We start from the raw sequence: 16,983 nt of genomic DNA on the forward strand, positions 1-16,983 counted from the left end.
AGGTACAACACATGATCCTGGAGGTGTCAGAACACAGGTAAAAAAGGGTAATAAATCCCTGCCACGCCCATCCCAGTCACACAAAAACACAGGTCCATGTGCAATCTGCTTTGTGATTGTGCGTACTCCGCCAGGGACTGCTTGTTGTGAAGCCAAGATCTCCTGTCCCGTGGCCAACGCAGATAAGGAGAGCAAATGGCTGAAAGGGAAGGGAGGGAAGCTGCTACACATATTTTAAAAAAAGGTGTTATTCAAAGACTATAAAAGGCAAAAGTTTGGATGAAGGAGAAGACAGAGGGTTGCCAAGTCATTGCAATAAAAAAAAAAAAAAATGGAGGAGGCTGCTGCCAGGTCTTGGCACGTGTGCTTTTACTTGTATAAATCAGTCACTCTAGACCTATGGTAGTTCCTGCTGACAAGCTGTCAAGCTCCTTGGCTGGGAGAACAGGGCATGTGCTTTACATGCACTTACAGAATAGTAAACTGTTATTAAAAAATGGGAAAAAACCCCGGGCTGATTTACTTGTGGTTTTGCCTGCTCAGCTGTATTATCACAGAACAAATCCACTCATGCATGGAGCAGTCTGGATCCATGGAAAACTACAGGCTCACCTCCCCGTGGAAGCACTTGACCCCTTAAGGGGAAGGGCACAAACAAAACGTCTCCAAGAACGGAGAGCAAGAGACGAAGAAAGAGGCCAAAGCCACAGCAATGCTGGGTGGATTTCAGACAGCCCAGAGCTCCTGGGGATGTGACACCTGCGAACATCCCAGCCTGCCTGGGGAAATGGGGAGAGCACCTCCGGGCAGGCTGAGCTCAGCCTTGGGAGCGGGGCTGTCGCTGTGGCAAACCCAGATGGGTTCGCTGGGCTCAGAGAAGAGAAACTGCCCGAAATTGTGGCAGCCGAGAGTCCTGAGCTGCCCGGGGCCAGGCCACGAGGAGGAGGAGGAGGAGGAGGCTGGAGTTTGTGCTGATGACGGGAGACAGGAGCTTTGTCTGAGCCGCTGGGAGCGCTGGCAAGGATGGGCTGCAGCCAGCAGAAGACAGGAAGGATGGATGTTCTGCTTCAGGGAGGAAAGGAGAATTAAAAGCAGAGAATCCAGCAAAGGATTTAGAGGGATGTCATCCGAAGAGAATAAATAGATAATTGTCTGAGGAAAACCTGACCAGACTGGTTCTCTCTGTGCTCTGCAGCTCAGGACAGCCCCACGGAACCGGCCCCCGCCCTGTCCCTGTCCCTGTCCCTGTCCCTGTCCCGGGGGCTGCCGCAGGACCCTGCACACATCAGTGGGACACTGTGCCCGTGTGCCCACCAAACACCCATCCCAACCCATCCTGACCCATCCTGACCCATCCAGATCCCATCAGCCTTCCCCAGACAGGCTCTGCTATCCCCCAGAACACACTGACTCATCTTGGACGGCACTGCAGCATTCCTGGGCTCAGTCCACGCACCAGATTTATTATTATTATAATTATTATAATTATTATTTTATTTGAAACATCCTTGTCAGGACATTCAGACCTGTAAGAATTAAAAGCGAAACCCAACACAGATATGAAATTTTATGGTGCCGTTTGTAGCAATACTTCCAAAAGTAGCTTTGGCTGGAGCACAGAGAGTTGGACTGTGCTGATCCAGGACCCACAAGACACACAAAACATTGGTATTGGAAGAGATGGAGTTTTGCTGTGTCTTCTACTGTATTCCTCTGTTTGTAACCCCACAGCTCTGCTGTAACGTGTTCTGAGCAGTCCCAAGGGCTGGTTCCTCCTCAACAGCACATTTTTGCCACTCTGAGTTTTACTGCTTGTTTGTTGTAGTTATATTTGGAGGAAAATGTTTGTAAGACAAAAACTGTTTTAAAAAAATCACGGTCTGCTAACCAAACCAAACACAACAACTGCAAGAGCCTAAATCTCAAATCAAGAGCTTCTCTGAGCCTGCAAGCAGACGAAATCCCAGTAATAATCCCACCACTAATTCACAGGGAGTACAAGCTCATCAGGACACAGACCACGGATATGATGGCAAAAAAAAATGGAGAAAATGAGATGTTTGTGTGTATTTGCAAAGCGACGCTGTGGCCAAATCGAGCACTCAGGGTTTCCAAATCCCAGCTCCTGGCCCCAGCTGACAGGCTTGCTGCCTCAGGATTTCCGCACAGATCCAGGGCTTGGGATGCTCTGCCACGGCCTGAGCTGCTGAGGGCTCTCTGGAGAAGGTCAGGCTTGTGCAAGGCTCGTGTGGTGAGGCAGGGCACCGATCCAAGCCCTCCATTCCAGGTTAAGAGCCTCACTGATGACTTCAGCATCCAACTGTCCTGACAGCAGTGGCGGGGCAGCTCAGCTGCCAGGACATTCATGGATCTGGGGCAGCACCCAGCCCTGAGCTGGGAGCTGGAGCAACACCCAGAGCCTTGAGGTGCTCACAACAACCCCCAGCCAGGAGCTGGAGGGCACAGCCCAGCCCAGAGTGGGCTCTGCAGGTGCACAGAGGTCAGCACCCAGCTGAGGGGGGATCCTGCCCCTTTGCCCTGCTCAGGTGACACCACACCTGCAGAGCTGCCAACAGCGCGGGGGTCACGGCACAGGAAGGACCTGGAGCTGCTGGAGCGGTCAGAGGAGGCAGCAAAGTGATCAGAGGGATGGAGCAGCTCCAGTGTGAGGAATGGCTGAGAAAACTGAGCCCAGAGAAGAGAAGCTCCAGCTTGACCTGCCTGAGGCCTTTCAGTAGCTAATGGTGCTGACCAGAAAGATGGGGAGAGACTTTTCACAAGCACCTGGGGCGACAGGACAAGGAAGAATGTCTTCAAACTGACAGAGAGTAGATTTAGGTTAGCAATATGGAAGAAATTCTTCCCTGTGAGGGTGGTGAGGCCCTGACACAGGGTGCCCAGAGAAGCTGTGGCTGCTCCTGGATCCCTGGGAGTGTCCAAGGCCAGGTTGGACAGGGCTTGAAGCACCCTGGGACAGTGGAAGGTGTCCCTGCCCATGGCAGTGGGGTGGAACTGGGTGAGCTTTAAGGTCCCTTTCACCCAATCTATTCCGGGACTCTCTCTGTGTCACACGGGGTCACCTGCCCGTGGTGGTTTATGCAGCAGAGAACTGTCACTGGGCACCATCACAAAACACACAGCTCTGACTTTTGGGACAGCCACTGCTCAGCCCAGCCCAACAACCCCAAGACAAACACCTCAGCTCTTCCGTCCGTAGTTATCTCAGGGAGTTCACTTTGGTCTTCTTTAAAAGGTGTGGCCGCGATTGAGTCATGAGGCACAGGGGATTAAAGCAGGGGGAGTAAGAGGTTAATTGGATTCTATTTGGAGAGGGATTTAGGTTGCCTGAGTTTTTTCAGTCAGCAGCGCGTAGTGGAACATGTCACTTGTAATTGAGCTAATGAAACACCTCTGCAGATAAAAACCCACAAGCTAAATTCAGACTTGGCTTTAGAGACTTGACGTTCATTCACCACAAGGTTATGCAGAGAGGGAACTGCTTTGTTTGAGCACAAGGGGCTGGAGAGGTAAGAGCAGGACTGGGTTTACTTTGCAAAATCTGCTTTTTGTCACTCAGGGCTGCTGGACCTCGGGGTAATTAAGCAGACTGGTGTGTTACGGACACTCTTCCAGGCCAGGAACCCACCCTCTGCCAATATGCTAATGCAATTTGCTGAGTCCAGCCTCTCCCCTGCTCTAATGCCATTATATTTGTTTTCTATAAATAGGCATTTTGCTCCATGGTTATTGCTGGGGAATTACACATGGCTGAGCTGAAAGAGGGCTGCCAATACCTGCCCTTTTCCACGCACATTTTGGTGACTCTCAGGACAGTCCTTTTGGTTTTCTCAAGGGTAATTAAGGGTTTGTTTTTCAGTCCTCAAAACCGTGACAAAAGCACCTCTGTCCCAAAGCCAAACTACCAAAAATGACTTGAATGCAAGCAGGGGAGTGTTGCCTTCCTGAGCCTGCCCAAAGGCCAAGCCAGAGTCCTCTCTGCGAGAGATTTTAATGATCTGAAATTACATTGTCTTCCAAGTCAAGAAGAAAACCTTTCAGAGCAAAGTTTATCATGTTAAAAAATAAAAGGGAAGCATTTTCTGGAGGCTGTTTCAAAATCATAGAGGTATTTTGTACAAAACCACCACCTCCACCTTTTCAGAATGAACCAACTCTGAATGAAGGTCACTTTGTAAATTAAAAAGTTGCAGTGAAAATTAGTTTCCAATTTTGCAGGTTTTATATTCTTGCTTTGGGGATAATTACAATAATCCAGTAATTTCCTTTCCAAGACACTTTCAGAAAACTAAAACTCCACTTCTTCATTGCCTGTGTCTCCCTTCAGGAATTTAAAAATAAAGTTAGTTTTAATGAGCAAAGTGGTTGTGCTTGACACCCCTGATGAAAGAAACGACAACCAACACAGTAAATGAATTTTATGCAGTTGCATAAAAAATATCACGGGCACGAGGACCTCAGTTCCTCCACCTCTGTGCCAATTTCAGAACACAGGAAACCCTGGAATGATGTGGCTGCACTCCATCAGAGGAAACCAGAACAGCACAAAGCAGTAAGAAGAGGAAGTGCAGACTTGCACCCATGGCCCTGCACAGATCTAGAGGGCAAGGACAGGGGAAGGCTGGGTTTTATATCCTGGTGACACTTGTTCAGCAGGAATCGCCTCTTCCTCTTTGGTTTCTCCTCCTGTGGTTTGGTTCTTCCCTCTTCCTGCAGGGGTTTGAGTCCTCCCCCTCTGGCTTTAGACAAGAAGACAGGAAAGCAGCTGCCTGAGCTACCAGCAGGTACCTGGAAAAGGGAATGTCTCAGGTTAATTAAGGGATTGAAACATCCAAGGTGCTGCAGGAGAGGAAAATGTGCCCTGGTCGGTGCTGTCACAGCCTTTGTCCCTCCCAACATCCATCTCAGAGCTCTGGGCTGGCCAGCACCCAAAAGAGAGGATTTCTCAGAACACAGGTCCGGCAGATCCACTCTGAGGTGGGAATTCAGGCTGCAGGCTCTGGCACCATCACCAGCAACAAAGACAAAACCACTTCGTGCCCAGCTACAGCTCTGCAGCTGCTTCAGGGAATTCGCATAAACGGCAACTGATGGGGAAAAGGCCCCAGTGCCACCCGAGCTCAGCCCCCAGCTCTCCAGAGAAAAGGATCTCATTCCCTCCCCCAAAGCTGCTCGGCTCCTACAGCGCTCAGACAAAGAGGGCCAAAGCCAGTAGCCAAAAACTACTTAAGACATGGCAGTCAGCGACAAGGATCATCTCCATGGAATGGTTTTATTGCAGCGAGGCTCTCCAGCCTCCCTTGATGAGAGCCGTACTTCAAAGGCAATCTGGCCTGCCTTATAAACTCTGTAATATCTGAGGAGCCAGGAGCTTGCAGTTCCCCATTAAGTGGTATTAATTGCCCTGGTTATCGTGTTCTGCAGTTCGACCTAACCTAGTGATTCCCCTTCCTCTCCTGCTGCAGAACATCCATCACTTTTTAAAGGGTTCCACAAAGCCACAGGGAAGGCTCTGGTTTGTGTTAGCTTGATTGCTGTGGACTGTAACAAAGCACCCATCACAGCTGCCCAGCCACACTATAGATCAAGCTCCTCTAATCTGTCCATGTCTCCAGAGGGGGTGGCTGGGCAAATCATCAGATTTAACCTCCCAGGGCTTTATTTCTGCCCTGGAGGATGTCAGAGGCCACAAGCTTTCACTTTTTCCTTGCTCCCTTAGAACCCAAAGCAGGAAAGGCAAGGGAGATCAGAAACTGGACTTTTCAAGCCACTGGACAGCCAAGGGCCACATGCAGTGCTCAGTTCCTGGCCCAAGAAACACAGGTGTGAACAAGCGGCCTTTGGGAACTCAACAGCCAAGGCTGTCGTGGAGATCAGCTTTTCTCCTGGGCAACGAGGCTGCTGGGGATGAAGCCACATGTCCAAAGCTGGAAGGGAATCCAGCACAGAAGCTCATGGCATGTATGGATAGACAGTGTTTTCCATCCCGCGGGTTTCCTTCAGCACTGTTCTGACTGAACCTGTTCTGTGCAGGGCAGTGAATACCCAGGGTGACTCACAGTAACCAGCACGTGGCAGTGGGATGTGCTGCAAACTCATCTTGTGTAGGGTCCTCCAAAATCTGCTCCTCCTCTCCCTCTGGAAGAAAAAAGCTCAGGGCTCTTCTGCTTCCTGCTCCTCAGGGTGAAAAAGCGATGAGGAGCAAAGAAACAACAAGTTTAATTCCTATCCCCCGTCTCTCCCTTGGTGTTTTATTCCCTGAATCAACACGAGAAATTCCTTGAATCACAGAGTGGTTTGGGTTGGAAGAGACCTCTGAGATATCTGGTTCCAACCCCCTGCCCTGGGTGGGGAACCTTGCACTGGACCAGTTCAGGAGAAACAGAAAATCCGCATGGTTTGATACACCTACCTCTGCATGGCAAATGAATTCCAGGAGTTTGGCTCATGTCTGCACAACCCCACTGCTGGATGAACAGCAATTGCATCCTGCCTCATCAGAGACATCTCAGGGAATGAGCCAGGAACAGCTCCTGTCGATGCAGGCAGGGCTCTGACTCAGGATCAGACTCAGGATTTTCAAGTTGGACTCAGGATTTTCCCAGGTTTTCTTTCCATGAATCCAAGCCCTATCAAACAGGATTCACCCTAAGGAGATATTCCTGCCCTGGATGCCAGATGCTGCCTTCAGCTCCACTCACAAACATCCAGATGGGAGAGTGGAGGGGATGATGTGGGTGCACACGTGAGCTGCTCCTGCAGTGGTGTGAATCAGCCCCGCTGCAATCACAACACCCAGTGATACTCTGTCAAGTGGCTTTTAAAAAGGAGACTTAAAGGAACTTGAGCAAAATTAAAATATTGAACTAGCTAGTCAGGTTAAAAAAAAAAATGAGCTGTAAGCCTCAGAAGAGAAGCACAATTTTGCCCCTAACACAAAGAGAATTTTTAAGAGCAATTCACTCTGTCTGTTCTTCAAGGAGATATTTCAGCCTGGGCTTATGCTCACTTTTTCAAAAGAGGCTGACCTGAGCATTTTTTTATTTCTTTCAAGCATAACAATCCAACCCAAAGCCATTTCTTTTTGTCTGGCTCCTTCCTTTCTCGGTATTAATTTCAATTCAATCAACGAGGCAGTTGCATAACTGTTGTTTGTAATTGCTGTCACGTCAACCCTGAAACTGATCACTGCAACATTGAAGTTATATAAAAGGTTTTGTTAGGATTTTTGTTATTTTGCTCGTTTAAATTGTGGGAAGATGAAGTCTTACCCTGGAGAGATGTTTTGGTTTTCTGAGCTCTGTTGTCTATTAGTCTTGTGCTTTGGTGTCTTTTCTCTCCAGTTTTGTTTTACACAGTGCAAGGGTCTGTTTATGCACAGAAACTCTCCAGAAACAGTTCTGTGCACCCCATTAATACACAGGCTATAAAATAAACTCTGCTGAGTCAGAGGAGCTACTGGCAAAAGTAAAGTTCACAAAATGGGTAAGCTCTTAAGGAGCAATTTCAATTTCTGGCAAGGCAGACTATTTAAATGCTTCAGTGGCTGGGATTGTAATTTACCTTGTTCCTCCAAAAGCAGTGGACTGTTTCCCTGCAATGATGGAGTATCAAACCCTGTGGGATCGTTTCTCCTTGTGTGTGTGTCTCTTCACCCAAACACACAGAAACGCTCCTGGAGTTGGGAGTCAGCTCCTGCAAACTCCTCCGGGTGTCCTTGCTCCTCTTGAGCACTCCTGACCATCCCCTTTGACCAGGGTGTGCTCACCTGGGAGAGAGGCTTTTCCCTGCCCCCTGAGAGTTTAAATGATCCATTTTACCATTTGGTTTCTGTCTTTCTAGAGGCACAAACGCCAGGGCCATGCTCACAGATCTCTTGGGCCCGAGGTAGTCTGAAAGCCATTCTGCACTGCAGACAGAAATGCTCCAAGCCAACAAATAATTAAGGACTTTATTTTGACATAAGTGAATTGTACCCAATACTTACTCATTCCTTCCTACTTAAGAGCAATCTGTTTGTAGCTGACATTCCTTTTTCTTTAAAGAAGTCTAGACAATGTCAGACTCTACAAAGAGAAAAAACAAAAGAGAAAAATATACTGAAGTACCATCAATGGTCACTCCCTCCTTAAAAAAAAGAAAACCCTTCAAGACCAGAAAAGATATCTGCTTCTTACAGGATCTTGTCTCTAAGTCCTGCCTCCCTGGGGAGGAGAAGCTTGTTTAGAGATGGGCATGGGTTGGCAGGAAACCACAGCTCTCATTTCCACTCCAAAATCAAGAGAAGCCTGTCAGGGCTAAAACAGAGCAAAGCAAGGTTCTTGCTGGAGGTCTAAGCTCGTGACACGTTTCATCTGAGCATCAACCAAGAGACAGCAGTACCAGCCCTTCCTGTGGGGGAGCAGCAAGGAGAGACTTGGTCCACTGATGTTTTCACATGGTCATTGTTCAGAATTCCTTCTGAAGGAGCACACATGGGTTGTGTGTGCGCGTTCAGGGGAACAGGCAGTGCTCTGTGAGAAAAAGCTGTTCCCTTCCGAGTGATGGGAGCTTCCCAAAACACAGATTTCAAGCACCTAGGGAGGCATAGGGGAGACTGGGAATGCAGTTTACCCAGATACAGCGCTTGGATTCCTGAAGACACTCCCACAGGAATTCTGTAGTGTTTGGAGTGAGAGGGATGTGTCTAAGAGTCAGGGCACAGCCACTCAAATTAACACAGAGGTGCGTTGAATTTATTAACTTTATAATTTGGATAGAAGAGTTCAAGCTTCAACAGCGAGGTGAAGGTTCAAGAGAGATACATAAATAGATGCCCTGTGAGCTGCTCTCTTATCTTCACCAGAGACCTTGTGACTGAGATGAAGGCAACCCATGCTCAAAGGCAATTAACTCAAGCCCTTAGAGTGGTTTGCAAACACACAGATCTCACCCTGGGTGTTTGTGGCCTATTTCTCAAGGATTTGTGAAAGGCAGCTAAGGAAATCAGAGCTGCTATCAGTAAATCTGCTATTCAAGCATGCTTGAGTGCTCTGAAAAACTGTTAACAGAGCCCCAACTCCACAAGGACTGCACCCCAATCTCTGGGCTGTAAGAAGGGCTCTGCCATGGACACACCTGCCCTGCTCTGCATGTTCAGGGTCTCACAGCAACCTCAGCTCTCACAGTGGTGATGTTATCTTACTACTCTGGAGATGCAGCTTTATGCATAACCTAAGCCAGGTTTCTCTCAGCAGCTTCATTTTCCTGGGGATATCACCTGGAATGGTGCAATCAGCCCTGGGAGAACTCTCGTCCCTGCTCTGCCACATTCTCGGTAGCTGAGTTTGCTCTTAGCTCAGATGCTCTCCTCTAAGCAAAAGAAATAATCCTTCATTACTGTCAGGAATGACATGCTTGATGCTCTAAGGAAGCCACACAAAAAGCCTCAATAGTGTGCACTTGCTTTGTTAAGGGTGGCTAAAAGATGTTTCACACAAAACATTTGGTCTTGCTTTGGAAAAACCTGCTCCAGTCACCAGCCCAGGCCTTGCCATCCCCCCAGGTGTGCCCTGCCCAGCTCTAGGGTGCTGTGTGTGCATTCACACCTTCCCCATCCATCCACCCAGGTGTGCCCTGCCCAGCCCTGGGGTGCTGTGTGTGCCTTTACACTCAGCCAGAATTTAACTGGCGACACTCAGCGAAGCATCACTGCAGACTCCAAATGGGGCCTGGCTTCAACCGACCAAAATTTTTGCGTTCATGGGAGGCCCAAGCCTCTGCCTCTCCCACTGGAAGCTCTCCAGGGCCCTAACCAGATGAACTCCCTCCTCCAGTTCTGCTCTTGGTTCAGACACTGTCCCTACCCATGGTCCTCAGCAGAACTCAGGATTTAGAAACTCTCAATCCCTGCCCAAGGTTCATGGTGGCTCCAACTCCTCTGCGCCAGGGAGTGCTTTTCCATTCTGTGTCTCACTCCTGTGTCAGACTCTGAACAGTTTGGCAGCTGGTGTATAAATCACTCCAGCCTGCTTGTTACTGAGCTGGTGTAGGGCAGTTTCCTCTTCAGCCAAGCACTTCCCAAGCTCCCATTTTCCCAGGTTATGTGTTGATCCAGCTGGGATTCCAGCTCACTCAGACAGGTGGGTCTGTAGGAGGAAAGTGATTTTAACTGCAAGGGCTGTAGAAACAGCAGAGATGGATTTTAAGTCCCATCACTCTGGGCTGTTTCACGACTACTTTGAAGCTCACAGCTGCCACTACAGTGACTGCTTACTGTCCTTTTTAAACACCTTCTGCTTTGGCTAATTCGATTAGGCCTCCCTTGGCTTTCCATCAGCATCACCCCATGGAAAGCTGGCCCCACCACTTCTGCAGAACGAGGTCTAGAGAACAGGAAGAGAAGGCAATCTAATATACAACGGAAGATGAAACAGAAATGTGTACTTTATTCCTAATACTCTTTACTCATGTAACTTCTCCAACCATTTATTAATGTTAATTTTGTTTCAAACTACCTTTCTTCCAGTGACAGCTTCAGCACCAGTGATTTCTCCTCATATCACCTATCTTGGGCCTCGTTATGAGCAAAGCTGTGAGAGAAGGTAGCTCAAGGGACAGAGCTGCACCTTCTCACTGAAGGTCCAAGTGACTCTGTTGTACTGCAAGGCAAACTCTGGCAGAGTTAAATAACGACACAAAGCAAAGATATACTCCATAAAACATTAATATTTTAATGAAAAATCTTAGCTTCATGTTTCTATCCAAAGACACTCAAAACTAGTTTTTCTCCCCCCTTAATTTTGACCTATAATGGGACCAGTTTGGAATTTTTTTTTGTATTTTGGAACTTTTTTTTTTAAAGATTAAACAACCAGGCTAGCAAAAAGGTACCCAATACATACTTTTCTTATATCAAACAAGCTAGTATTTCAATACAATGTAACTATACAGAATATATACATTACACGTATGATCACAAAGCAAACACTACAGGCTCAGAACAGATTTGAAAAAACATGATATTCACATTGATTACAATAACTCTAAAAATGATTGTAACGTTGAAACGGCACTTAGTTTACAAAAAAAGTCACAAAAATATATATAGCCACCAAGAACTATGGTTCCTGAAAAATACTAATAGCCAGATAGTATTATATAAAATGTGAAGTGTATTTAAACATCGTATACATTAAAAAACAAAACCAAAACCCAAAACCAATTCTGTTAGGTCAATAAACATGCCAAGTAATCTAGCTGTGGCCAGCATCAACAAGAGAAGCTGTACTGTGGATGAGATGATGACTGGATATACGGCTGGTGACTGGAGACTGGCACAGTTAAGGGGGTTTCACTGTTACTAAAATGCACAAAGAAGCCCAACAATAATTTAATTCACATTTTTTTTTCCCCCTCCAGCTTCCCCTTTTCCCTCTTCAGGGTTTCACCATGGGGCAGCACCTCGAGTGAAGGCACTGCAGGAACAGAGCAAGGAAGCTGTCCAAGGACTCGGTGTAGCCAGGGTTACAGGTCAGAATATCAAAAGCATGCATCAGCTAAATGAATGGTGAAACAAAATCACTCTTCTGGGGACGTCTGCAACCCTCAGGAAGACTGTAGGTACAGTTGCCACACAGGCTGGCAGCACCAGATTCCACTTTTTTTGTTTTTTTTTTTAGTGCAACCAGATTTGTAGCTGAGACCTGTGGGACACGGAGTTACTGCGCTAGCACACACGGAGTGAACGAAAACCCAGAGCAGTAAGTACTGTTGCACTAAAAAAATTCACATTTGTTTCTTTTATGGTACATTTCCTCCAAGACTCGGAACCCACTCTAATTACCAGGCACCTCTGATGTGGCTGAGGCACTGTCTGGCCTTGAACCCTCTTACCTGCCATCACGATGCTATGGGATTTATTATGTCTACAGTTGGAGATGAGAACCCTCCAAAACAGGATTTCACCTTGTGAGCAAAACTCGAACGTAACCGGCCGGAATGAAAATCAGCTGTTTTCCATATCCTGATGGTGTGGAAGTTGCAATGGATGGAGGAGCAGCAGGTGCTCCTCCATCTGAATTCTCTCATCCCTGCAGGGTGCACAAAGCTCCCGCTGGATTTGCATATAAAATGCTTCCTGGTGTGTCTCTGGGAGAGACCAGCACTCATCTCAGTGCTCCCACAGCCCGGGCTGCAGGGTGGAACCAGCGACCAAGAAGCGCCTGAAGCCCTCATATAAAAAACCTTAAACCATAAAAACAAGAAAATTTCATCCCGCAGGGGACATATAGGGATCATAGTCTTACAAAATATATCTGACTGCATTGGCAGCTATTACTTTTTTAAAAAGTTTAAATTCACACCGTTTAGACTCAGAATCCATGTGAACCCAGAACCATTTTCAAGAAGCGAGTCTACTGATCTCTCAGTATGAGAGACTTGACCGTGGTCTCTGTGAGCCTGACAACTGAACTCCAGCTGTGGGAAACACCACTTGTGGCTGACTCTGCTCGGAGCACGAGGGTTGAACCACCTCAACCCTGATCCTTGTCAAGCAGACATAGAAATGCATACTAAATAATGGATTTTTTGGAGGGGAAGAAAACAAACAAAAAAAAAAAAAACCACAGAGAAAAAAAAAAAGAAAATGCATCCCAGAATTCAGAACCCTCTCATAATGTGCTGAAAAAATTTATGTTTTAGGTTTAATCCCAAGGGTAGTTTAAGGCAAGTTTTTTCTATTTTACTTATCTCTCTTGCTCTGTTTGGAATCCAAGTACATTAGCAACATAAATTGTTTTAAGATGTCCTGTGCTTTTACATCTCTCTTGTGAAGAACACGAGCATTTCAAAGAACTGAACACTTCCAACAAGTTAAAGAGCAGAAATAAAATCACAGAATCACAGAATGTGTAGGTTGGACTAGACCTTCAAGATCACTGAATCCAACCCAGCCCTAACACCTCATGGTGTTTGCATTTCAACTGTATTCATTTCTATGGAGAAAAGAGATATTAACAAGAAACAATTACAGACAGGAAAATTTAACAAGGAAACTCAACCCTAAACCAACCAACCAAAATCCTCCAAGAACTCTATTGTTCCTCCAGCTGAACCGGACTGAAAAGTGAGAACTAAATTAAGATGTTACCCAGAGATAAGGAGGTTGAAAAGATAATGTGTAACACACAGTGCAATGAACAATGAACCCCAGGCCTTGCCTTGTACCTCGGTGTTAATGATCCTTATTTCTTTTCAAGGGAGAACAGATCAGAGCTGCGAAGTCTTTGTAACTTTCCCCCTTTCTCTTTGGTATTCTGAAAGCAATTTGCCTTCTGACTCAAAATTTTAAGTCTTAAAAATCCAATATCCAGATATGTCTGTGGTGTATTTGTACCTTCTCACCAATGAACTCTTTAGCAAAATACTTCAGGGATGAAAATGATCAGATTCTAATGATCAGATTACGTCCTCCAGCTCATACCTGACCACCTTTGATTATTACATCTCTGCAGTCAGGAAATGTGGTTTGGGCGAAGCACTTTTCAGAACATGAATCACAAAGGACTCTCATTTACCTGCATAACACGTCAGGAAAAAAGAGAAAATGCTGTATTTGAGTTCAGTGTTGTAGCTCTCTAGTTCAGAAGAAAGCTCAGCAAAAGGCATTGTCTTGTCTTACTGGCTTCTCTGAGAAATCAGAAGTGCAGGAGAAATGGTCTCTAAATTCAGCTCATCAACAGGCACTGGGCTATTCCACAGTACAGCAGCCCAGAAAAAGCATTTCTCCCTCAAGCCCTTTTAAGAAGCCTCACAAAGGTGGATATAATCAAGACTGAATTGCAGCACAGAACTTCTTTGCAGCACGTTTCTAAAACACCCTTTGGATCTGGTGGAGAAACCTCATTGCAGCAACCTGGGAAGTGCTTAAATCCCAACTGTTTTCACTCTATTTAACTAAAATATGTGGGTTTTACATAAAAAGAGAAAAATTGCTTAAGTCACTGAAACCCTTTAAACTCTTTCCAAAGGTCAATAAACTTTTTTCCTTACAAAAGCTGGCTATTAGTATAAAGAACTCAGACCCAGAGAGTATCAGAGCTGCCTAGGCTGACTGAATACAAATTGATGTGCAATATAATACGACTTTTGTGTCTTCTGTTTCTTCAGGAGCAACCCTTCTCTATTGGTTTCATTTCCTCCTCATGTTTGCATAAAACAAATCCGGCCAGAAAACAACAAGTTACAAAAAACAAGACTCAGAACTAAGGGAGTGTATCATGCCTTTGGAATACTGACATCAAGCAATACCTACTCACTCAGCACATCATCTGTAGGCCGTGGGCATTTGGCATCAAACACTGAGTTAACTTCAGAAGCTGTAAGGAAAATCACAAATCTCCTAATGTACTTCCTAATTTAGGTTTCAAAGCAGTACTTGAGCCCAAACAGCCTCGACCAAACAAGACTCGCTGCTCTGAAAATCCCACACCCTCCACTTGTAGCCTTTTCTAAAAATGGAAAAATGAAACTGCAAATATTTTCGGTTTATTGCTTGCTTGAGCTGTGTGTGTAGCTGGAGTAATGGCCTTTAATAAACCAAGCTGGCAAGGACTGAAAGTGTTTTGAAACAGGAACAATTCATCATTGCTCTATAGGCTTTTTGTAAACAACCCCCTGTTGGTTAGAAAGTTGTCCTTAGAGAGAATAAATTGCTTGTTTTGTCCAAAACAGGCTAATAAAAATCTCTGAAACTATACATACATATGTATAAACAAAAAAAAAGTGCAATAATGCACAAAAGAGCTTATTTTTTCTGGTCTGTAAACTACCTCTAGCTAGCTCTCAGATTAGTAAAAATACAGTGTGTATGCGAGGGGGCAACGATCAGAACTGCAAATAATCTGGCTGCGGTTTAAGAATTTCAGTTTGGGAAAGCCTTCATTTTCCTGTGGTTCCCCATGTACAGACACACACAGTCAGGAGATATTTGTCAGGCTTGCATGGCTAAACACTTTTCCATCATTCCCAATTCCTGGTGCACCTTTGGACTTTCCACGCCTAGCCTCAGCTGGGCAGATGTGTTTAGGCTATTTGATCAAGCAGTTTCTAAAAGGACTGGAATAGAAGAAGTAGGAATACCTGGCATTCATCTGGGCTGGGCAAGGGATCGTGTGTGTTTTGAAGAAGTGTGTGACTGTTCCTTTCAAAACCACTCACCATTTCCAAGCACAGGGCACAGTGAGGGCTTTGAAAAGCAGCAGGCACATATAGGAAGTGTCACTTCTTTATGCAGAAGATTAAAGCATCCACTCAAAACTAGTCAAAACTGTTCAATCATGGTTTCCAATGCATCCTTTTGTTTATCATTTGAAAAAGGTTTCCTCTGATTTCTTTCCCTTAACCAGAGGGCCTGCAGAAGCAAGAGAAACTTAATGAGCTGCTCTAACTGTGGAAGAAGGAATAGTTAAAGTGATCTGAATCAGTTGTTCTTCTTTAGAAGTGTATCACAGCTTCCATGATGTTCTGACAAGATCTTTTTTTTGTGCAATCAGTCTTAAATATTTTCACAGAAGTGATCATTCAGTCATGAAAAATAATGTAACATCTGTCGCAGTTTTCAGTTTAAAGCGAAGCTTACAAAGTAAAAAGGGGAAAATCTCCCCACTTTTCGTTTAAAAAAATTAAATTAAAATGTACAGGACCAAACACAGGCACTTTCCAAAGAACAAAAATGAAACCAAACCATGAATTATTCGATAGTAATGGATGACAGCTCCGGTTTGGGAGGGTCACCCGCGGCTGCCTCAGCAGTGGCGTTAGTCTTTGGCTGCTCTGGCACATCTTCTTCCTTCTCTGCCAACCCACCCAGAGACCCCAAGGGGAAAGTGCTTTCACAATTCTGAGTTGACGACACCTGTGAAATGACAGGCATTTGGACAGAAGAGTTGCTTTCAAAGCCATGCTCCCCTAGCTCATACTGCCCGAGGGTCTCCTCTTGTTCCTGGTTTAAGTAGTCCGGTACTAGGAAGTCACTGGAAGAGGGGTAAAGGACAGAAGAGAAATGTCATTTCTCACACCGTGGTATCAGCTCCATCACACAAGCTACACACTGCATCGACAGAGAACAAAGGTACTCATTTCACATTGGCCAAGATCATGGCACTGACATACTCCACTAAGCACCATAACCTGGTTCTCATTTCCACACACACAGAATTTATTCAACGGCATCTATTTCACATCCCTGTTTCCTACACAGCAACTTCTTATTATTAGATAGTATCACCTTGATGAGAAGGCAAGTTAATGTCTGGAACACATTTGGCACTGAAAACCTCATTGAAAAAAAGGGAGCACTCAGGCTGTAAAAATAGAAACAAAAATGAGTTCAGCCCTGGCAAAATGCGGCCCTTTCCATGTCTGAGGTACAACATCCCCCAGAGCAGCAGCACGACTTCCCTCGGAGTGGGCAGGCTGAACCAGAGGCACAAGGTGAGGCAGCTGAAGGCAGAGGAAGCTGCCAGCTGCAGCAGGGATTGTGATCCTGACACTTATCACACTCCTGAGAAAAGAATGGAATTGCATTTCCTTCCCCTTTTAATCCCTTCTGCTTCTGCTATGCACTCTTAACGACTGAGGGCTGAGTGGATCCAAAGAAAACCTATCAAACACTCCAGTTGTATTTTCAGTGCATAAGGACATAATGAAAAATAAGTTTCTTTGCAAGTTTTCAGCACCAGACATGAAGTTTGTATTTGAGACAAGTATATACATGTATCACATATAAGCACACTTGTATGCTTTGGTTCACCTGGCAATACCTCAGTTAAAAGAAATCCTTAAATGACAGCAGCACTCACTGCTCCAACCCAAACTCACAGCCAGCTCTGCTAAACCTCATGTTTGTCAAATCAGACTGAAGGAAGGGCTATAGGCAACGAAATCACACCCTTTAACATGACTTTAATTTGCTGACAACAA

The 16,983-nt window shown here is 45.7% G+C and overlaps 1 protein-coding gene across 8 annotated transcripts in view; it reads right to left on the reverse strand.

The window, feature by feature from the left end:
- Positions 1-16,983, reverse strand: part of ZBTB44 (zinc finger and BTB domain containing 44) — a 69,380-nt gene that overhangs the window by 21,916 nt on the left and 30,481 nt on the right. For 2 of the 8 annotated variants that reach the window (XM_066203323.1, XM_066203322.1), the window contains exon 6: positions 10,708-16,034. The exons of 1 other annotated variant lie outside the window; for it this stretch is intronic. In XM_066203323.1, coding sequence (XP_066059420.1) covers positions 15,752-16,034 — 283 coding nt within the window. In that variant the 3' untranslated portion in view covers positions 10,708-15,751. Of the gene's footprint in view, positions 1-4,159; positions 4,807-6,430; positions 6,648-8,005; positions 8,085-10,707; positions 16,035-16,983 lie in introns of those variants that run through there. 5 more of the 8 variants (XR_010723729.1, XR_010723728.1, XM_066203324.1 and 2 more) reach the window with 5 other exon arrangements.

This window comes from Chamaea fasciata, unplaced genomic scaffold (genome assembly GCF_029207755.1).
Source record: "Chamaea fasciata isolate MVZ Bird 193981 ecotype frontalis unplaced genomic scaffold, bChaFas1.0.hap1 SCAF_24, whole genome shotgun sequence".
NCBI classification, from domain to species: Eukaryota; Metazoa; Chordata; class Aves; order Passeriformes; family Sylviidae; genus Chamaea; species Chamaea fasciata.